The sequence below is a fragment of the Erpetoichthys calabaricus genome, chromosome 8 (genome assembly GCF_900747795.2).
Source record: "Erpetoichthys calabaricus chromosome 8, fErpCal1.3, whole genome shotgun sequence".
In the NCBI taxonomy this organism is placed as follows: Eukaryota; Metazoa; Chordata; class Cladistia; order Polypteriformes; family Polypteridae; genus Erpetoichthys; species Erpetoichthys calabaricus.
Window position 1 is genome coordinate 61,497,277 of NC_041401.2, and position 24,565 is coordinate 61,521,841.

Here is a 24,565-nt window from a genome sequence, read left to right on the forward strand (position 1 = left end):
CAGACTAACCCTAATTGATTTTAATGTAGAAGCTACAAATATAATGAATAATCATTTTTCAATCAGTTATTTGAATTTTCATGAGTAGTTCAGTACTGTGTCTCATGGAAAAGAATAACATAAAATGGAAGCAGTGGTACAAGGGTAGAAACATGAATGCCTTACCAGGCCTTATTTATATAAATTATTACAGATAACGCTGGCAACCAGCCTTGCTTCTTGAGACAAACATAATTAACATACTGGGCCTTACTTATTTAAAGTACTACACTGTAGGTAACTCTGACAAAGAGAATTGCTCCTTGAGAGAAATATAGTATTTCAATGCACAATAATACATACATGATAAACATTTAAAACCAAGAAGTTGAGAGAAACCTTGAATGTGGACTTCGAAGCTTGAGGTAAATTGTATGTAAAACACTAGAGTACTACTCTTAACATTACAAGGTTTAGAATAAACATGCATCGATATTTGAAAGTGCATTCCAGTTAAGGGTTATCTTTTCAAAAATATGCAAGGATGCAAATGCAACACTACTCTAAACCCTGAGGAATTACAAGATGGCTTCAAGCCAGACAAAATATATTATTACATTTTAACATGCTGGGCGTCTTTTCCTAGATGGCTGGTACACATTTTGTGGAATGTAGCTGGGGCATCTCATAATTGTAACTTTTCAATATGCACTAGCAGACCCCTATGACCCTGTTCAGGACTAAGCAGGTTAGAAAATGACTGACTGCAGTTTCATATTAGTCAACTGAATATGCAATGAGGCATTTCACACTATTCTTCTTTACAAAATAGCTTCAGCTGTTCCACAGTTGTGGTGTGGCTTGCCATAAAAACTCTGTTAACATGAGATCTGATCTGAGTATTGAGAGAAAAGAAAAATTAAAAAGTATTCATATAAAATTGTGTTGGTTGGGATTCTGGGATGCTTATGTCCATTGTCATACTTCAGATTCAAATTCAACACACTAGGAGATTGCCTGATATTTTTCCTATAAAATATTTTGGTTTGAGTCCTACGTCAAATTTTCTTCAAAAAAGTAAAGTCCTTCAAGTTCTCTTAATACTTAAAGGTTGAGAAACGCTGTCCTAAACCATAAATATTTAACAATGATGCTTATAAGATTTTAGTAGTGGGTGGTGAATATTTTGTGCTGGTCAGAATGTCAATTTAAGACTTATTTATCCACAAACCATATGCCCAAAATCAGGATCATTAAGGTGGCTGTTTGCAAACCAAGACTATTAATTTTTTAAAAGAAAAAGTTTTTCCCCTTCCTACCATTCATGAAGGCAATTGTCATTTAGTTTATAACTCAAAACATGTTGGTGGTATATTGGATAACAATTTCAGGCAGCAATAGTTTTTCTGGAGACACTTAACTACAGGTTTTTTAGGGCAATTCAGAAGGACACCTACTGCATGTGTGTTTAATTCATTTGCAATAAATTTAGTGGTTCATTTACTGAACTTCTTTCTACATATCAGCTAATTCAAAATTACACATTTCTTTTCCTACAGTAATAACTAACTCATCTAAATAATACAAATAATTAGCGGGTATAAATGTTTAAAAAATGGTGATGTTCTTAAACAAATGAGAATATTTTAATCAAAATATAACATTTAAAGAACTACAATAAGAATTCACAAACTATCAGAAACATCATACAGGATTAACTAACTAACTATATTTTTCCAGTAAGTTTGTGTGGGGGTTGTGGGTTTGGCTCTCTAGTAAAACATTATTATTTCACTAACATACAATAACCAATAATATGGAAATGCTCTCTGGTTCACATAACAATTTCGGACTGATTTAATAAAAATTAAAAGTTTTTAGAAATGTCTAATGGTAAAGTTTGATTTTATTTTTATATATTCTTTCATGAAATGTAAAAAAGATACTTTCAAGATGGATGATACTATTTTTACTTTAAACAAACTTTTCAAGATGAAGGATACAAGTTTTACTTTAAACAAACCTTTGCAAATGTAAGTTGTCTGCACTCACTTTGTGCCTCTATTAAAATACTTCGGTAAGGCAACTAATTTCCAGATAAGATACTAAGCAGCTCCACTGCCAGTTCTGAAAGACTATTGGGTTTGATTTTATAGCATTAAATGGAATCACTAATTTGTTGAAGTTTTTATTGCCTTCTACTAGTATGAATGAGTACTGCAGCTCATTCATATTTTGCAGACTTTTAATCTTTTAATATTTATAAAGGGGACTTTTAAACAAAAAATCAATTTTCAAACACGCAAAGAGTAGTAAGATTCAAAAAGTACTGCATAAATGTACTCAATTTTCTAACAATGAAACCATCCAGCACATTTAAGAAGTCTCTATATGAGATAATGGGACATCTTAACTATTAGCTAAACAAAGTAGTTTTATGGACTGAATGCTCTCCACTTGTTGGTCAAATTTCTTACATTTTTAAGTTCCAAGTCCAAATAATTGTGAGACTGAGTTGAAATCAATACAGATTATACTATAAAATAGAGACCAGCCTTGAGTTATTGCAATTCCTCGGAAAAAAATGGTCACATTAAAAACCCAAAATTTTTCTGCAACTTTACATTTTTTTATTTGCAAACAAAGAATGCATAGCAGCTGTCACTAACGATGAGTAACAGTATGGCACACAATGAACTTTGTCACTATTTTCAAATATTTATTTGTATGATGTTTATGTGTTGCTGAAAATAACTGGCAGACCACACAAAAATCTCTGTCACAGGTAAGCTGCTGGCTGTTCAACAGAGCATTACAAACCACTGCATGGGATCTCTAGCATCCTAAGTATGTGTCATAGTTGTGTCTTCCCTTGAGAGTACAAATGCTGTAAAGGGGATATGACACTCAGCAGTTCCTCAGGAAAGACAGCATGTCACTGAATTTAACTGGCAGCATGCACAACCAAAAAACACTCAGTCACAGGTAAGCAGTTTGAGCAGCAACTGGCTATTTATCTGAGTGGCAGAAGTTGCTGCCTGTAATTCCCAGTGTCCAAAGTATGTATTCCAGACATACTGTCTCAGACAGTATAGCTGCAGGAAGATAACACACAGTGATCACTTTGCAAATTAAGACACCACATCTCTGCTGGGGGATCAACCATTAGTGGTGGCTCTCCATGTCATCATTATGTCTCTTTCAACTCTATGAGGTATTGTACCATTACAAAACAAAACTGTGGAATGTTTAAGTATAAGGTCAACATACTGCACATACCCGTTGTTCATCTTAGCTTAAATTATTTCTATTTTGTGATTAAAGTACAGTAATATTGCTTCACTGTCATGTTATTAAATTTTAATCAAATGGGATCAACCATTAGTGGTGGCTCTCCATGTTATCATTATGTCTCTTTCAACTCTATGAGGTATTGTACCATTACAAAACAAAACTGTGGAATGTTTAAGTATAAGGTCAACATACTGCACATACCCGTTGTTCATCTTAGCTTAAATTATTTCTATTTTGTGATTAAAGTACAGTAATATTGCTTCACTGTCATGTTATTAAATTTTAATCAAATTTCTTTAAAATAAGCAATATAGTGTTGTGCATTTTTGCAGATATTTTCATTAAACATTTTCAGTGCAAGTTCAAAATTAAATAAAAAATTGGGTTACAAATGTCAGCAATTGAGCTTGTTTGTAACCTGAAGGCCATCTCCATCTGTGTTTTTGTGAAGTATTATCTCCAGTCTACACTAAGGGAAGATAATACTTTGGTGATATGCTTGATTTTATATAATATTATACATATATATATATATATATATATATATATATATATATATATATATATATATATAAAAACACATGATGATGATGTGATTTATTACATAAAAACAATCACAATTCCATGCAAAATATGTTCATAAAAATCAACCAGCTTCTTAATTTTAACTATTATATTTACAATTAATTATTTTGATACTAAAAATTTCATAAATTTATTTTATAGGGACTTTACATACATTCTAATAACAGTTTAATATTTCATACCAATCACATGACAATATAATGTGTTACTTTATATGTTCCTTTCTTTTGCACACATAGTAAAAGTTAAATAATTTTAATATTCAGAAAATTGAGATAGTTCTCTCTAAAACGGTATTTATTTTCTTTGAAGTACTACCTGGAACAAGGCTGTCATTGTAGAGCCAAGCCGGCATTAGCGTCTGGATTGGTTCAGGTTGGGTGTAAACACCTACACCTAAAAAACAAAAAATAAATAAACGCCAATGTTTAGAGGAGCTTCTTTTCTTGAGTATAATTTGTGGAAATAAAATCACCATCTACATATCATTCACAATCTACTTATCCTTCCTGCAGAATGTCAGGCAACTAAATTCAAAATTAACTCTATGCATTTAAGTACACGGTTTATTGAGTAATTGATGGAAATATACAAGCTACACAGAAATATACAGTGCTACTAAAAACAAAAGTGACCAAAGAGTCCATATGACCATAATGGAATTCATAAATAATGCAAGCTGCTACATGGCTGTAATTACAAAAAGTCAGAGAGGAACTTACAGCAAGTACAAAAGTACAAAAACATTGGAATGCAAAATGAGAAGTTAAAATCAAATGTACAGAGTTCAACAGTATTAAAACAAATAACTAAAGAGACAACAGAAACATATGCTGACGTGAACAGATTATCAAGTGAACAACACTGAACATCCAGTGAAAGGGCAGCCAGGCTGATTTTGGCATATGTTAAGAAATCTTGTATGGGACATTTAGTTATTTTTACTTAAAATAGGAAGATAGGGCAGCAAATAGGAGCTTAAAAGCAAGTGTGCAATAGTGACTACAAGAGAATGAGTTCTCAAAAGGAATGCCATTTGTAGGAGCTGAGACAAGAACAGATGCAGCATCCACACTGTTAACCAACAACAGGGATAGATCATCACATATTTGATCAATTACAAATCTGTGTAAATAAAGCTATACCACCACTAAAGTTCCCTGAGAAAATTATTAGTAGAGGTTAGTTTTAAGGCCACTTTTTATAACAGCTGATAACATATGTTTGTGTATGTATAATCACATAAAAATACATACACACACAGACTGCTGCAAGCCATTAAGTATTTTGCAAAATTAATTGATAATGGCAATACAGTGCATCCCGGTTATTAAACTTTGTTATACATTTTGATTGTCTTATGTATTAAAGAAAAAAAACATAGAAATATCAAATTCAATGTGATCAAGCACAGGGTACAATTAAGTATTACTGTTCTTTTGCGTTTTTTTTTTTTTTTGCAAAAAAATGATTAAACAGGTGAAAAAACACCTTGACCTAGACACAGATAATATGGACTTAGTGGGTGAAAAGCAGAATTTCTACAATGAAAAAAAAAAAAACCTTTAAAACAGAAGCCAATTTTTAGAGTATCTATTTATACATCATTGACAGAGCCAAAATAGAATTACTTCTAGACAGCAGTGCAGACAACAAATGCTACACACCTGTGTTACTGATGGCAAAGAAAAATGACAGATATAGATGCTCTTAGAAGTCAAATGATATAACTGTACAAATAGAAATGGATTAATTGCATTTTGTGTAAATTATACACTCTATGGAACTGTGTGTGGATTATTGATGGAGTTTTAAACTCTGATTTTCTTATTATCTCAGCATACTTGCAGCTTCACACATCCTTACACTTACTGTAAGAAAAGTGAAATTCTTTTCTTAAAAAGCAGGCTGACTACAACTTGAGTTGGTGTTTTCACTCTATGCAAAGTGATTGTGTGAAAAGGGGTCAAGCAACATAAAACGAAATGGTACATGAGTAAGAATGTACAGACAATGTTGTGCCATACTATTAATGAAACCTTTGGTATAACTGGGAGGCACTATATCTGAATATATGTTAAACCAAAAACAGAACAGTCTTATTATGTAATAAATAATCATGCTGACACTGAAAAGACATATCACCAAAAGAAAACACAGCTAAGAAATGAAATGTTTATTTTTGAAGTCAAGAAGAATTTCAAGTATAGAGAAGCATTGTTAATTTGCTGATTTGGTATTATTGTGTGATTGGTGTTAATAGAGGCTGCATATAAAGTTTCTTGTTATGCTCTTTTCATAGGCATCTCACCAGTTTCTGAAGCCAGTGAGTCTGTCTTGAGGGTGACGTCTGGCACAGCTACTTCCTCTCTGAAGGTTGAGCCCAATTTTTTCACCATACAACTGGGCTGAAAACTGGCAGAGGCTGGAGCTCTGTGGCTCAACTCAGATACAGTTTGGTTTGAATTTAACTTATTTTGGACCTGTTTGGTAGTAAAGTCAGTAGAAGATACAACTTTCTGCTCCAAAGAAACGCCTGTATGAATGGGATGAATAACAGAGTCAAACTGTTACTCAGTGAGGATTTTTTTAAGGCTCTTGTTGGTGAAGGTATGCTGCTTCTTCATAAACATGTTTTCCTATTTTATTTGTTCACCTTATTTTGCTATCAGTATATAATTTGTATTTAAAAATTCACATTAGAACATTGAAAAATCACTACCTCCTTCCTGAATATCATAAAGGATTTCCTCAATATTATTTTTGAATCGACATTAAGCACCATTTTGTGCTTTATTTCATAAATGGTAGGCAGATCTTTCATCTAAAAGCACATCCTTCAGATATAAGAAAATTCCAAACGGTTACCTTTAATTGGAGAAGACCGAGAACTGGAAGTAACAGAAGGATGTTGGGCCGTTAAACCAATTGGTACAGAGGGCGCTGCAGGTTGAGAAGGAGCCACAGGGCGGAGTGGAGCCATGGGCAGTGCTGGAGGGCACTGCACAGGCCCCGTCTGGACAGAAAGAGATGAGGCTTGAAAAAACTGAAAAGAAGAATGGGAAGCAGAAGCAGAACTGATAGGTTCAGCAGGCCCCTGCATAAAATCACTGAACTCGTCGTCATCACCAGAGATGTTTGGGGGTTGGGGGAGAGAGGAGACAGAAGGATGAGATGATGAAGCGTCTGTAAAAATGGAAAACACAGTGATGGTGATGATGAAGATGATGTTGAAAACAACTCCACAATACAGAGCAATTATAAACAACAGGAGAAAAAAGGAGGATGAAGAAAAAAGTGATGCCTCTGATCAGTCTATGGTGTTTGCAGTATATTATATAATCAGCAGTATGTAATATTTACTACTTCCAACTATATATCATTTTGTTGCATTACCAATGATACCCAGAAAGTATTTAATGCTATTTTAACCAAAGCTTAAATCCATACACATTTTTAATGTAAAATTACTTGGTTAAAGAACCTCTCAAAGCAATTATAGTCAAACATTTCCTTAGGTATGTCCACAAATGATTGGTATAAATGGGGAAGTCTAACTGTTCTTTAAAAATTAAATATGTAAATATTTGGTTACTAGCACACATACCTATTTCTGTTCAAATAAAACAGTAGAGACTCCTAAACAAAAGATTTCATTTTTTAATTGCTCTTTCACTTGAACAGTGGACAGACAAGTTGATTTCCCTGTCTCAAATCTGATGATGTGATTCACTTTCCTCTGGCTGAACATTTAGTCATGGACTTCATGGCAAGCTACATCATGAAATTGGTTCTATTCAATAAGGAGCGCGCACAAAAAGGCGACCTTCAAAAGGGCGACCTCAATTGGGCGCGGAGAATAAAGGTGCACGTAAATAAAGGCGACCTTCAAAAGGGCGACCTCAATTGAGTGCCGAGTAAAGGCGCCCGTAAATATAGGCGAGCCTCAAAAGGGCGACCTCAATTGAGCGCCGAATAAATGTCTAATTTTCTGTAATTTTGAAAACAACGAAATATGTTCAGTCATTGCCTTAATCTAATTTTCTGTAATTTTGAAAACAACGAAATATGTTCAGTCATTGCCTTAATCTAATTTTCTGTAATTTTGAAAACAATGAAATATAGAGAGCTTTAGAAATAGTTTGTTAAAAGTAGTTCGTTAGAAGTTCATGCATTAATTAATTGGATGTTTTAATATTCTTGCTTTCACCTTTTTATATGTTCAATCATTGCCTTTATCTAATAAATTTTCTGTAATATTTTTGTTGCGTTTGCCTTTATTCGCTGCGCCCAACTGACGTCACCCTTTTGAAGCACTCCTTTATTTATGCGCGCAGTTATTCAGCGCTCAATTGAGGTCGCCCTTTTGAAGCTCGCCTTTATTTACGCGCACCTTTATTCGGCGCTCAATTGAGGTCGCCCTTTTGAAGATCGCTTTTATTTATGTGCGCTTTTATTCGTCGCGCCCAATTGAGGTCGCCCTTTTGAAGGTCGCCTTTTTGTGTGCGCCCTTATTGACGGATACCCATGAAATTAGCATCATACCTCATGTACTGGAAAATCTACTTTCAGGCTTACATTAAAAAAATTACAAATTTAGTCAGTTGTCTACCACTTCTTGTGGAAATAATCTGAATAAATACAAGAGTAAAATACTGGCAGTACTTTTCACAGCATTTCTTCAGTTTGGTACAATATCATATTACTGACAGCTAGTGTCTACCACTAGGCTTTAAAATCCCTTCCTACTTCTTTTTTTATGTATACTTTAGTGCAATCTGGTTCGGAAGGAAACATGGTATTCGTATCTCCTATCTCATACATTATATTCTTGTGCAATATTGTTCACCTGGCAGAGCCTTTACGCATCTCCTCTCTTTACTGACCCTTTCTTTTATTTACCTTTAATGAAGTCTTAATCCCTTATTTAAATTATACATTTACATTTCATAGTAATAAATACACAGCTGGTCAAAATATGTTGGAAATTACCTTAATTCAGAGTTTCAACTGCAGTTGGTAAACAAGAGGGACAAGTAATTACCTTAGTCCAAACTTTTACCTTACAGGTTAAATTTGTTAATATTTTACAGAGAACATTAGTATTTTAAACTTGTTTTTTGTTAATGGCACTTTATACCTCTGCAGTGTGGTCTGTGAACCATAAGGCATTCTTACTCAGTTGGTTATTAGGGAACAAAACCTGATCTCAAAAGAAGCACACGTTTTAATATATTCTTCCTACTTTTAATGGGAGGATTTAATTGTTGGTAATATCAATAGTCCTTAATTATCTCTCTCAAGATTACTCCCATTCTCAAGTAGTTTTATTTAAGTATCTTAAATTTCAGACAGGCTTCAGAGGTATTAATAATAATACTTTACATTTATAAAGCGCTTTTCTCACTACTCACAATGCTTTCATAGTGAATGGGGAGCTACTTCAACCACCACTTATGTGTTGCATCCCCCTGGATGATGTGACGGTAGATATTTGTGCACCAGTATACTCTCCACACATGAGCTATTATGTGTTGAAATGGTGAGAGAGACAATTAGAGAAAGGATGATTAGGGCCAGAATGAATAGGCCATTAAGGGCAATTTAGCCTGGACACCGGGATACACCCTGCTGTTTACAAAGGATGCCCAGGGATCTTTTATGACCATAAAGAGTCAGGACCTCATCTGAAGGACGGTGCCATTTTAAAGCACGGTGTCCCCATCATTGCACTGAGGCACTGAGATCCACACACAAACCACAGAGTAAGTGCTCCCTGCTGGCCTCACTAACACGTCTTCCAGCAGCAACCCAAGCTTCTCCTCGATGGTCTCCCATTCAAGTAATGGCTAGGCCCAAACATGCTTAGCTTCAGGTGGATGACCTGTTTTGAAGTGCATTACAGCATTGAGTATTAGAGTAATCTAAAAAGAAATATTAACACATACAAGTCTTTCCAATTTCTAGTTGTTTTGACCACTACTCAGTTTGAATTCAGAGAAATGTTTCCACATCTATAAAATGACTGCTGCTCTTCTGTGAGCATTACCATTATTTTTCTCTCATAACACCACCAAGTACTTTAAATACATTAATATTTCTTGACAACAAAAGTGGAATTTAAATTTAATCAGAATCAACTTTTTTACATGCTAATGGCTACTGATCAGTCTCCAATTCTTGACAAATAGTATGTAATTATAAATTTGTTGTTCTTGTATTTCTTTTTCTCTCTCACAAATCGCTATAACTGAATGTCGGTAATTTGTTACTGTGAAAGAAATTACAATTAAGGTAGAAAATACTTTTTTAGAATTCCTGTTTCAAGTAACTTGCTGGATTATTCTACCACTAAAACACATATGCTAAAATTAATTCCAGGTATTGAGGTGTTACAAAGATTTATTTGTGGTGACTGCAAAGACAGGAAGGATTCAGAAGAAATGGAATACTAGCATCTCATGATGTGAGGAAAATTAGAGGAGAAGCACTTAAAAATAAAAAGTTTTGTCATCAGCAGGTGCAGAGTGAATCTTTTTCAGTGGTATTATCATCACATAAAGGCTGAACGCTGAATGTTCAGTGGAAAATAGAATAGAAAAGTAACTAAACTGGAAAAAAAAAGATATTCTAATTGAGCATGCAGCCCGCGAATACACTCAAGTAATATTCACAAACTGGAAAACGGTAACCCTTCAGCATAATTGTTCAATCAGATCCTTTCAGCATAAATTGTGCAAAATATAACGGCAGGCTTAAGGACATAAAGAAAATATGTGATACCTGAAAAATAAATTGCAGTTGATTTCATTTAAGTGCATTGCAGAAATCATGCTTAGCCTTCATTTGACATAAATCTCATTGTACATGGACATTAATGAAATTTTTACAATTTTTATCCATCTAGTCTTTAATCTTTAAAGGTTTGAACATAATTAATTACATACTGCTATCATACAGATGATTTAGTTCATTCTAAGCAACTAATGAATAATAAAAATTAGCTAATTATTAGTAGCATCTAACAAAAATGAGGTTTATGATCATGTCTTTCTCTCTGATCTCAGATTTATCTAAAAGCAGTAATTAGACTTTCTTCCACACACAGTTCTTTTTTCTCTTCTGACTTCAAGTTTCTTTACACAGAAAGCCAATTTCCTTTCAATTCACATTTCAAATATCAAATAATGACTACCCTATGATTTCTAACAACAATTTGAAACAGTTAACCTCTAGTTTTCAGAAAACATGTAGATTTACATCTTGCTACACTACTGACAATTAATTTTTGTTATTGTCTATTTGGTTTGGCATTAAACTCAAAGAGAAGGTACATTAAAGCGCAACTTTACAAGGAAACATACAATTCATTATAAACTTATTCCACGTATATGTACATTATTCATATGTAAAAAAAAGCAGCAAACACCACAGACTGAAGAGGAAGAAAAGTAAAATTATTGTGATTCATGATCTCTAACACAAAATACAAAATGTGGTACAAAACTGAATCAAACGTTTAGATTTCCATAAGATACATTATTAATTACAATGTACCATATGTTTCATATATTTTACTAACTAATGAGCAAAACCATTATATAAGAAGTCAATTGAAAAATACATGTTGATGTTCTTCTAAATCAGGGGTCCTCAATCACAGTCCTGGAGGGCCGCAATGGCTGTAGGTTTTTGTTCTAACCCGGTTGCTTAATTAGAAAGCAATTCTTGCCAATAATTTAATTTCATGGCTTGTTAGTGTTTTAACTCTGCTATGTCAGGTCATTCTCATATACTACATTTTTTTTTCCTTTCTAAGGATATCATCCAAATGATTGGAAGTCTGAAATGGATGAGCAATTCTCAGTCCTTCACTTTTTTCTCTTCACTTTCCTTCCAAGTATTTATTTAAACCCAATAGTGCGTGATAAATACACACAGGTGTAAATGGCAACAACCTAAATGGAGAAATGCTGGTCTCTTTTGTCATTTGCATGCTCTCGCTAATTAGGAGCCATTAAAAACCAAGAATACAGCTATTTAAGACTAAAATAAGCAATAAGGGTTCAAAATCTTAATGAGCGAGACAACTAAAGTGAAGCAGAAGTGTTGCTTGAGCAATAAGTGCTTCTTATTAAGTAACTGGGTTGGAGCAAAAACCTGACGCCACTGCGGCCCTCCAGGACTGTGATTGAGGACCCCTGTTCTAAATAGAAAGTTTTGTGAGTATACCTACCCCGTAAAATCTGGGAAAATAAAATCAACAAAAAAACAGGAAAAATCTGGAAATGCTACATTTTACTTACTCAACCAACCATCCATCCATCCATCCTTTTACTTAACCTGCTTTAATTAATTAAGAAAGATAAGCAAACCAATGACACAAATGCACCTAGAGAAGTTTACACCCTGAAAAGGGTAATGTATTTTTTTCTTTTTTTTTTTGCAATAATCATTTTACCTTAATTCAATTCAAATTTACACCTTACCAGATTTCTTTGGGTGGGAGGCAGAAGATGGATGCATCTTTGCATCTCTGCTAAAGCCATCCAGATTCCCTTTGATAGCTTCCAAGGCATCATCTCTGCTCTTCTCTCCCATCTGTACATACAAATAAGCCGTGTACTTTTTATAAGTATGTAGTCATACAGTAAAATATTTTTCAGCACACCTGTCAACATTATGAAGCAAATAATATTTGATGCATACTATACTAGCATTCAAATTAATCAATGATTATAATGTAATAGATTTAAGATGTTAACAGCTGAAAATAAGATATTTTATGGAAAACATTTTTTTAACATTTTAATTAGAAGGTGCTTCTATTTTAGTACAGTTCTCCTTATATTATATATATATATATATATATATATATATATATATATATATGAATGATTGAAATAGTTTACTGTCAAATAAATGCAAAGAGTACACGACACGTGTTTCGCCCTCATTCTGGGCTCATCAGGTGTACACACTCCACTGCACTCCCTCTCGGGAATCGAACCTCGGACGTCAGCGCCAGAGGCGATGCCCCTAACGTTGCGCCACAAGCGTTACCTGGTAGGTAACCACCCATACAATCAGATTGTGACACAGACTACGAATGCCGTGAATGTAATTACCCCGATCTACATGCTGTCAAATAAACGAACCACACGCTGTGGCGCAACGTTAGGGGCATCGCCTCTGGCGCTGACGTCCGAGGTTCGATTCCCGAGAGGGAGTGCAGTGGAGTGTGTACACCTGATGAGCTCAGAATGAGGGCAAAACACGTGTCGTGTACTCTTTGCATTTATTTGACAGTAAACTATTTCAAACATTCTATGATCTGCTCCTCACAAACTGAGGGCACCGTGGCAGATGTTAGCAGATTGCTGACCAACCACAAGTGTTACCTGGTAGGTAACCACCCATACAATCAATTTGTGACACAGACTACGAATGCCGTGAATGTAATTACCCCGATCTACATGCTGTCAAATAAACGAACCACATGCCGTGGCGCAACGTTAGGGGCATCGCCTCTGGCGCTGACGTCCGAGGTTCGATTCCCGAGAGGGAGTGCAGTGGAGTGTGTACACCTGATGAGCCCAGAATGAGGGCGAAACACGTGTCGTGTACTCTTTGCATTTATTTGACAGTAAACTATTTCAACCATTCTATGATCTGCTCCTCACAAACTGAGGGCACCGTGGCGGATGTTAGCAGATTGCTGACCAACCACAAGCGTTACCTGGTAGGTAACCACCCATACAATCAGATTGTGACACAGACTACGAATGCCGTGAATAAATATATATATATATATATATATATATATATATATATATATATATATATATATAAACATGGTGTAGAAAAATACCTGAAAAAAATCATTTAAATTTAGAAATCTCCCAGACTCCCACTTGTCATGAGACTGACACGAGCCTCTCACACTACCATATTCTGAAGTCAAATGCAAAAGAGCAGGGAGGAGAGTAAGCTAAGACAGTAGTCTTGAAGCTAATTTACTGTATTAACCACTGAAAAAGAAATAGCCTTTGAATGCATTTGAATAAAATAAACAACATAAGGGCACCAATTATAAGTCACAAAACTGGAAAATTGTATTGATATTTAAAAATAATAATTGGTTTCATGTCAAGAAAGAGCACCACAGATGCAATGTTTGCTCTGAGGATGTTAATGGAGAAGTTTCGAGAAGGCCAGAAGGAGTTGCATTGCGTCTTTGTGGACCTGGAGAAAGCATATGACAGGGTGCCTCGAGAGGAGCTGTAGTATTGTATGAGGAAGTCGGGAGTGGCAGAGAAGTATGTAAGAGTTGTACAGGATATGTACGAGGGAAGTATGACAGTGGTGAGGTCTGCATTAGGAGCGACAGATGTATTCCATGTGGAGGTGGGATTACATCAGGGATCAGCTCTGAGCCCTTTCTTATTTGCAATGGTGACGGACAGGTTGACAGATGAGATTAGACAGGAGTCCCCATGGACTATGATGTTTGCGGATGACATTGTGATCTATAGCGATAGTAGGGAGCAGGTTGAGGAGATCCTGGAGAGGTGGAGATGTGCTCTAGAGAGGAGAGGAATGAAGGTCAGTAGGAACAAGACAGAATACATGTGTGTAAATGAGAGGGAGGTCAGTGGAATGGTGAGGATGCAGGGAGTAGAGTTGGTGAAGGTGGATGAGTTTAAATACTTGGGATCAACAGAACAGAGTAATGGGGATTGAGGAAGAGAGGTGAAGAAGAGAATGCTGGCAGGGTGGAATGGGTGGAGAAGAGTGTCAAGAGTAATTTGTGACAGACGGGTATCAGCAAGGGTGAAAGGGAATGTCTACAGGACGGTAGTGAGACCAGCTATGTTATATGGGTTGGAGTCAGAGAGGTGAGATTGAATTTGTTTGGACATGTGCAGAGGAGAGATGCTGGGTATATTGGGAGAAGGATGCTAAGGATAGAGCTGCCAGGGAAGAGGAAAAGAGGAAGGTCTAAGCGAAGGTTTATGGATGTGGTGAGAGAGGACATGCAGGTGATGGGTGTAACAGAACAAGATGCAGAGGACAGAAAGATATGGAAGAAGATGATCCACTGTGGCGACCCCCAACGGGAGCAGCCGAAAGAAGAAGAAGATTGTGCATATCAGCCAAGGAAAGCAGCTTTTCAAACAGGCTTTTTACACTTGAAAGACCTAATAAATGTGCTTTACTTGAAAGCAATTTTTTTAAAGTAAAAGTTTCTCTTTTTTGCATCAGCAACAGCACCTATACAGTATTTAACAGTAGTGCTGCTTCATTGCTTTACATCAACATATATATACTGTGGCATCCGGACAGGGCTCATGCCCAGCCGGGACGCCCAGGAAGACAGGAGGAGGGCTCATTCCTCCTCCAGACTGCGAGGGGGCGTCCGCCCTGGTTATATTGGGAGCCACGGGTACACGGCTTGGATGCCCAACCCTGTAGGGGCCCGTGGTCACCGCAAGGGGGCGTCCCCCTGCCTGAAGGACCCTGGACCCCAGTACTTCCGCCACACCAGGAAGTGCTGGGGGGAAGAAGAGAGGGAACACCCGGAGTGCTTCCGGGAGGACAGCCGGCATTTCCGCCACACTGGGGCGTGTCTGCGGGATTGCCGGTGCACACCTGGAACACATCCGGGTACGGATAAAAGGGGCCGCCTCCCTTCATTCGAGGCTGGAGTCGGGTGGAAGCAGGACAACATTCAAGAAAAGAGAGAAGGAGGCGGTTCAAAGAGGCAGAGTGGTTGGCCTAGACTTTGGGGAAGATTGGGGTTTGTGGCACAATAATTGTAAATAGTAGTGTAAATAAACGGGTGTTGGGTGACATGAGCGTGTCTGCCTGTCTGTGTCCGAGCCAGTCTCCACAATACATACAGTATGTAGCACATTTCATACAAACGATGCAGCTCAACATGCTTTACAGGATGTCAAAGAAAAACAAATATGATATAGCAATAATATTAAGGAACAAAAAAAAAAATCACACGAATCTAAGCAATTGTACAAATGGATAAATATCAAGCATAAGTGTAGCATCCCTATATACTCATATATACGAGTTCACTGATAAGGTCAGATGGCCAAAAGGACAGAAACAAAAAACACTCCAGTTAGGCTGTAGGAATAAAAAAACAAAATCTACAAGGGTTCTAGCCCCCACTGAGAATTTTACCTACCATAAATGTTTTTAATTCATTCCACTTCGTTTTCAAGCTTCATGAGATATGATATGAGATATGATGAAGTTGGCAATGAAGTATATATCCACAGCTGGTTACCAATTATATGGAGTTTGCATGTGTGCCTCATGCCTGTATCGGTCCCTGAATATTTTTCACAAACGTGTATAAATTCTATATTGGCCCTGTATTTATGATTGTGTACGGGTGCATGATTGTGTATTGTTATGGACTGACAACCTGTTACAGAGATTAATAAAAACTGGTTATGACATGAATCATTACTTTATAGTACATCCAGAACATTCTCCACAGCACTATATCCCTATAACTGGATAACGCAGATTTCAAAAGGGCTAGTGGATACATGGATTTTTTTATACAGTATACCATGCCTGAGAACATTACACATTAATTGTAGCTAAGCTAACCAGCACATCTTTGAGGATATAGGAGAAAAACCAATGTACCCAGAGGAAAACCTATGCAGTGAAGGGGAGATGATACTGTACACAAGAATATTATGATTTCTTTGTTTATGCAAGAAAGGCTAGTGCTGGCATTGACATTATCTTTTTCTTCCATAGAAGCACAAATTAGCCAAGAGCAGATAATATTTAAATATTTTCAGCAATAAAAAAACAACTACCATCCAAAAAAACCTTAATATGAAAAGGGTTAAAAATGGGTTAATTACGATGATATTTGCACCTTGGGCTTGACGCTGCTGAGAAGTCTCAGCTTCTGCTTCTGCTCCTCAAATTGGCGCCTTTTGCGATCCTCTTCCAGTATTCTTTGCTGCTGCTCTAGCCTCTTTCTGCACAAAAAAAAAAATACCACTAAATGCAACTTACACATTCAAACTCAAACACATTTACATACAATACTGTGCAAATGTCTTAGGCATTTTAGATTGTTCACAAAAAGAATTTTCTTAGAAAGTATTTTTTTCTGGATTTGTGTGTCAATAGAAAATATACAATTTTATAGTCACAAATATTCCTTTTACAAAAAAGTGAAGCAATGCAATAAAATATTTGAATGTCCTGAAAAAAATGAAAAGAAACTAATAGTAATAGAACTTTTTCCAGTGAAAAAAACATAAGATCTTTTTAGGCTTAAAGCCCAGTGCTTGATTAAGCAAATACAACAAACAGTTGTATTGATCAATGGCATAATGTGTAAGTTGAACCAAAGTGATTAACTGAAACAGAAACACACACTTAGAGGGAATAAAACTGGATAATAGACACCCTAAAAAAAGCAAGGCTGCAGTACATGTGGAAGTTTAACCTGCTGATATTACACTAAGGTAAAAGTGATTAGATTGAAAAGACACAACAAGGTGGTCATCCTGCACCACAAAAGCCTCTCCCAAACAGAGAGTTTGTGGTGGACATGAGCTTCCAGATGTGTTGACCAAGCTGCACTACAGAAGCTCAAACAAACAGACAAGGTTAAGGACCACAAACACAGTAGTGGGCTGTGGAAACTGAGAGCACCAAATGAGAAATACATTAAACTTACGTACTGCTGTCAGGGCAGAAATGGCAGAAGCCAATGTGACCCTAGTATACCCATCTACATTCTAAAGAAGTCTTATCAGAAGTGGTCTTTGTGAAAGAGTTGTGACCAAAGAGCCATTCCGTTAAGATAGAAGTAAAGCCAACTAACTCACAAAGATACAGTGGACTGTGTGTGGTGCAGAGAAATAGCAGGTGCTCTGGTCTGATGAGTCAAAATGTGAAATTATTGGCTCTAACAAAAAGGGGTTTGTCCGCTTAAGGTCCGGGTAATGGTACATGGATGAATCTCTATAGGCAACAGTGAATCGTGCTGGAGGATCCCTGCAGGTTTGGGGCTGCATTTACACACACAACTCGTTTGATTTGATCAGAATTGATGTCTCCCTACCACCCAATGAGAAGTGCAAGCATTCTCTTATCCATCATGCAATGCCATCAAGAAGGCATCTGATCAGTCCTAGCAAGAAAATTACCATAAACACATGGCCAAAAGTGAAATGAGGAACAAAAAATCCTGAAACAGATGACTCCCCAAAGAGCCCTGATCACAGCATTACAGTCTTGGATTACTTGCAGAGGCAGAAGCAAGTAAGACAGCCAAAGTCTACAGTAGAACTGTGGCAAGTTCTCCAAGAGGCTTGGAACAACATACCACACAAATACCTTCAGAACCTACACGCAAGTAGAACTAAGAGAATAAGGCAAATAGTGCTAAAATCAAAAGTTGCTTTTACTTACTGAAGTTGACTAACAAACAATATGCATGGCATTCCTACTTTACATCATTTTTTCACAAGTGTGTACAACTTCGGCACAATACTGCGCAGACACAGGTAATGTTAAGGTGCTCTTACTGGTGCTCTTCTGCCAACTGCTGTGGATATGCAGACCCAGGTGTCCTAATGCCCATAAAAGGTGGTTGTCCCATGAACTGCATTCCAGTCGCCTGAATAGTTCCCACCTGCATTCCTCCCTGCAGGTCAAACAAAAACACAAAAGATGTTATCCTTTACACAGCATTTATAAACCCAACAAACAATAAGTAAATACTAAATACATTTTAATATATAGTTGCAGATACACCAGTTTACTATTTGTGGAAAAAGTATTATTTGATATACTATGAACTTTGTCAAATTAAATTTGAATGTACATTTTTTATATTTTACTACTGTTAAAAGTAATGAGTAATCCCTACGAAGGACACAAAAGTAAAAATTTCAATCCAATGTGTAAACTTCACTCACAAATCTGAACTTGAGCTTTAACTCCAGTTCTTAATTCACATCATAGTTAAGATTAGATTAAAAAAAAAATTTAAAAAAAAAAATGTAGAAATGTCCTCGGACTCGGAACCTATATCCTTGTACCTACATTTCTAAGAAACTACAGCCCACAGGAAAGAACTAGGACATTGAAAAACCTGTAATTATAGGCTATTAAAATGGCTTTGGAGAAATGGCATCACTAGATCTACAATTCCTTTAGCAGTACAGATAACAAAATGTTTCTTTTTTTCAGTATGGCTAAATGACAGAAACCCAGATAAGCCTACTGAGCCATATATCTGACTTGTTTCATTTTTATTCTTCTTACAATGCACTCTCAGAACATAATTACTTTACAATAACATATGCCGAACCCAAACCTGTTGTACAACACTTTTATGCAAAACAGCACACTACTTCTGAATTGGAAACTACCATTCTTACTGTATCTATATTTGCAGACACTTTTCAAATAGTCATTGGTACACAAGCTAGCAAAACAGCTTAGAAACAATTTATTTTAAGTAAAAGACATACCTGTAATGGCAGCCCTCCTGGGGGCATCTGAGATCCAAAGTTCATACCAATTATGCCTTGCATGTTCGGCTGTATCACTTGCATCACAGGAAAACTTTGCTGCTGTTGCTGCTGGGGCTGTTGCATTGGCATCATCCCTAATACATACATATAAAAAAAAATAAATTAAAAAAAAGAAGTCAAAGTCATAACAGTGTTAAACACAGAAAAATAGAAGGGAAAAAAACTTTTTAGTTAAACAACAGTTCCACCATAATTGTTATCAAAAAAATATAAATCAACCACACAATGCTTTTAAAACATTTACATATATTTACAGAACATAACGTACAGTATGTAAAAAGGTAGTGTTCAATGATGGTCATTCCCTGGACACAATACACAGTTCCCTGTGATTCCAAAGTACAGTAGAGTCTCGCTTATCCGACATAAACGGGCCGACAGATTGTCGGATAAGGGAAAATGTTGGATAATGGGAGGTGTTAAGAAAAAGCCTATTAAACGTCAAACTATGTTATAATTTTACACATTACGAACCTAATAATCATGTTTTACAACAAAACAGAAAAAATTAACTGAAAAAATTAACTTAATTACAGAATTGTCTGAAGTTAAATACAGTATGTACTGTACTTGAAAAGTTCAGTCCTGTGATGATTTAAAGAAATTTTTGATCGTAGTCTGCTTCCCAGATGAGTGCTGTTTCTTCGCTGCCAAGTCTCGCCATCTTTGCAGCATCATTATGTCGATTCCTGTAGCTTCTTCTTGTTGCTCAATGTATTTAATTGCAGTTTCTAGAGCCCTAACTCAGTCACTCATATAGTCAACATCCGTACGAGCGTATACTGTTTACTACAGCATTGTAACTGTCTGTGTGTATGTGTGTTTGTGCTGTGACGTGCAAGTCCCCATCTTGCACCCGAAAACATGAAGCTGAGTCTCAGTACTTTAGCAACACCAGCTTTGTTCAGCTTGAAACAGCAACAGCATGGTTATTTATTGTAGTGGGATCTACCGCTCTCCTATACACAGACACAGCAGTCAGGCAGGGTCATGGCCAAGTCATACTGTGCCCTGCGCATTTATAATGTTCCTTGTATCACCCATCGACGGCAGGCGCTTATAGCATGTCTGCGATCTTTTTGGATTTGCTTTTACGGCGAACTGCTACAGCGCTGGGAGACTGCGACTGCTTTGGGACGCTCTTCTGCGTGTCGTCCCGTTGGGTGGAATCCCACAAGAGTTTAGAAACTCACTCACACCAGCCATAATTCTTTTCAAAGGTAAAATGCAGGTTAATTTGTTTTATGTATTTTTACTTTATATTTTGTATTAATCATTTTTATATGAATAGTTTTGGGTTGTGGAACAAATCATCTGATTTTCCATTATTTCTTATGGGGAAATTCGCTTTGATGGACTGTGAGCACGCTTCCAGAACGAATTATGCTCGCAAACCGAGGTTCCACTGTAATTAGCTGCGGTAGAGTCGGGAGCAACAAAAAACAGACTACGCTCACGCTCGCAACTTGCAGTTCTTGTTGCCGATTGATGCGTTTTTTTGGGGTTTTTTTGCGGTGGGACGTCGGATAATACAGAATGTTGGATAAGCGAAGGTAGGATAAGCGAGACTCTGTATATTTAATCTAAAATAAGAAATGTATGTCAGGATAAGATTCTCCTACTCATTTGTTGGTCAAGAATCCCATCTTCAATTAAAAACATCTTCCCCATGATGCTTTAGTTTGGTATTTATGTTTTAACAATTACTATTAACTTTTTTCTGTGGAGTTTGCATTCTTAATTGTACCTGAATACAGACAATTAATGATGACCAGAGCACTCACCAGTATAAGTAACTATTTCAGAAAAAGTAAATGAATTAAATAAACAAACACATAAATAAAATAAGAATTTCAAGATATAGAAAACAAATATGTCAATTTCTTATAAGTGTACGTTTTACACTACTGCACTTTTCTTAAGGCAAAGTAAAGGAAAAAAGTGATAGATAATTAAATAGTAAGATAATTAAAGTTAGTAATGACTTACTGATTGAGAAACAATAGGAATAAAAACCTGCAGGCACAAGGGGCCCTGAAGACGGTCCATTGAGAACCACTGAGATAAATCATTGTCATGCCACTCTTTATAACACTCTCACAAAATTTCAACCCAATTGTTGTTACTTTGGGGGGGATCATTTTCTTTACCACAAATTAAATTCAGGTCCTGCTGGGAAAGCACCAGATGCAATTCACAAATAATAATTTACACTAAACACAACATGGGATATTACCAATTAAGTATTTCATCTGGTTCCAATATACTACATTTAGTTGTGCAATGAAATAAGCAAAAGTAATATCACATTAAGTAACAATCTCAAACCATCTTAATCCAATTCTGGGTCCCATGGATACTCTTGAGTTCAACCTGAATGATCTCTGCCTTGCATATTACATGACTAAATCTGTAACTGACTCTCACTTTCTTATTATGAGATCAAATTTAAGATACTAAATGAAAAATGTGGCAAAATCATTAATTACAAGAAAGTTCTAAGTGATAAACTAAGGAACAAACCAGTTCTTACTTCTGTTTAAGTCTCTTTTAACGTAACTAGAAATATTAAGTTAAACCATGCAGGATTTTTAAATAATACAGTAAGTAACATTTCCATAATCCCACACTGAAATTCAAGTTCTGATTCTAACTAAGAAAATCATGCTATTAGATCCTCTTCAGGGATTCAGCAAATTTACAGACAGATTACCTTAAAAGTAAACAGAGATAATTCAAATCTGCACAACACAGCTTCTAAAATCATGCTGGACTTCTTAGATTAGTATTTTTCACCATTTTACTCCAGTCTTTTCTGTTTTGTTATTTGATCTGTTTTAATCTCATTAAAAATATGCTTTCAGTCTAATCATTAAATCTCTTAAAACAAAAACATACCACAGTATTTGATGGCAATCTAGGACTTACCTTGTGGTGGTCCTAGACCCCCTCCAACAGGGAACATGAAGCTACAAGAAAACAAATTTAGTTAATAGTTGCTAATCTGTAAATTCAATTAAAGAAAGATGCACTGGAAAGTTAAAAGTGCAACATCACATTTTTTATTTAGTTAACTTGATTCCAGTTTGATCCCTTAAAAGTGATAATAGAACAAAACTTAAATAAAAACTAATCAAAACAGAAGTTGGCCAAAAGTTTGCTTCTGGTTCAGCACAGGGACAGAAACATATCAGAAATATATAAGTTTGAAATAAAAATCCCAACTCTATTTTAGTAAAATAAATAGATATATACTAGTTAATCCACACTTTCCTCAATTAATTTTCAAAAGCACCTACTGGTCAATCTCACTTAATGAATGTCTTCAGATAAAGTCACAGATAATGAAACTGCAGATCTATGCTTCAGAAACTTACGATCACTACACAATTTGGGATCAAAACATTGTCTTAACAGTTTTAAATACAGACTTTTATTCCACAATGTTCAGTATCTACATTGATTATCTACCTCTTCATCTCCAGCTGATCTAAATTAGTGCCGCATTCCCTTTAATTTCAAAAGTAGGCACACTAAATTACTAAATCACTTTTAGCTTTCTGCATCAGTGAATGTGTGGAAAAATGCAAATTTCTGATTCAGAAATACTCATTTTTCAAATAATTAAATGTTAGAGACATTTTTGCATAACCCAGTGCATGATTATGTAAAGATAACAAAAATGTGCTAATTATAAATTACATAATCAAGTAATTGATTCCTTCCTGACCTCCATTCAAAACTGTAAGGTGCCTAGCACTGCTATCAGCTCTAAACTCACAGAAACCAATGGATCCCAAATACACCCAAAGTTAGGAGAAACCTTGTCTTTATTGAAGAGCTGCTGTCAAAAAGCCATTCTTATGAAGTAGAAGCAAAGCCAAGGACAGTAAATGATTATACAATTAAGGAAGACTTAACAATAGCTGTAATTTTAAGAAGCACTGAATTCATCGATAGAATAATATAGAAGATGCTCCAGAAGGAATGATATAATTTAGGCTCATCAAAAGAAGCCAGTGTGTGTCACTGATACACAATCTTTATGCAAGCAAAGTTATGCATTCCAGTGGCTGAGAAAGTAAAACCCACTTGTTCGCTCCATGTATAGATATAGGCATGGTGCAAACAAGAAAGTTTTACTTTTCTATGCCACTGGAATGCCTTTAAAAAAAATAAGTGTACTCCTAAAACCAATAAAACAAAATGGCTAAACAAGGGCATTAATAAAAAAATAAAACTGAAGAGATCACAAGTGAAGTTGGGGAGTATGCACTGGTACAGTGCGTTGCCACAGCCACCACACGACGAAATGAGCTCGGGATTCTGGTTGGCAACCCCCCAGGCAGACATAATAATAATAATAATTCTTTACATTTAAATAGTGCTTTTCTCACTACTCAAAGCGCTCTCCACACAGGGTGCCATCCAGTCCCTCCCTCCAGAAATAACCCTCTATCTGCCGCAGCCAGGCGTTATGTGGGCGACCCCTTGGCCTGGTCCAGCCACTCGGGTCCCCAACAATGAGGATCCTATGAGCTGGATCACCCTCTGGGAATCGTGCCACATGGCCGTAGTCCTGAACTGACGCTCCCTCACAATGCAGGTAATGTGCCTCATTCGGGACTCCATGAGCAACCGCTCATTCAACATAAAGTCAAACCAACGGTACCCAAGGATTTTCCGGAGAGACACAGTACCAAAGGAGTCCAGTCTTCATCTGAGGTCACTAGATAGCATCCATGTCTCTCAACCATATAGCAAGACAGGAAGCACCAGGAATCTAAAGACTTGGACCTTTGTCCTTTTGCATAAATATCAGGAGCACCATACATTCCTTTCCAGCGACTTCATGACACCCCATGCTCTCTCAATCCGTCTACTGACTTCATAGGAAGAGTCACCAGAGACATGAATGTCACTGCCAAGGTAAGTAAACATCTCAACAAGGTCGACACTCTCTCCGTAAACAGTCACACTACTGATGCCTGTGCCTAACAGGTCATTAAAGGCCTGGATTTTGGTTTTTATCCAGGACAATTGTAAGCCCAGACACTCAGACTCCTCGCTCAGTCTCTTGAGAGCCCCGATCAGAGCATCCATTG

The 24,565-nt window shown here is 36.4% G+C and overlaps 1 protein-coding gene across 6 annotated transcripts in view; it reads right to left on the minus strand.

Annotated features, from left to right (window-relative positions):
• The window catches only part of synrg (synergin, gamma), a 99,242-nt gene that overhangs the window by 60,618 nt on the left and 14,059 nt on the right, over positions 1-24,565 (minus strand). For 2 of the 6 annotated variants that reach the window (XM_028806598.2, XM_028806599.2), the window contains exons 2-9: positions 22,389-22,429; positions 19,398-19,534; positions 18,447-18,565; positions 16,778-16,883; positions 12,348-12,459; positions 6,727-7,044; positions 6,170-6,394; positions 4,177-4,254 (exon numbers count right to left, since the gene is read on the minus strand). In XM_028806598.2, coding sequence (XP_028662431.1) covers positions 4,177-4,254; positions 6,170-6,394; positions 6,727-7,044; positions 12,348-12,459; positions 16,778-16,883; positions 18,447-18,565; positions 19,398-19,534; positions 22,389-22,429 — 1,136 coding nt within the window. The remainder of the gene's footprint in view (positions 1-4,176; positions 4,255-6,169; positions 6,395-6,726; positions 7,045-12,347; positions 12,460-16,777; positions 16,884-18,446; positions 18,566-19,397; positions 19,535-22,388; positions 22,430-24,565) is intronic. The other 4 variants (XM_028806603.2, XM_028806602.2, XM_051931441.1 and 1 more) reach the window with 3 other exon arrangements.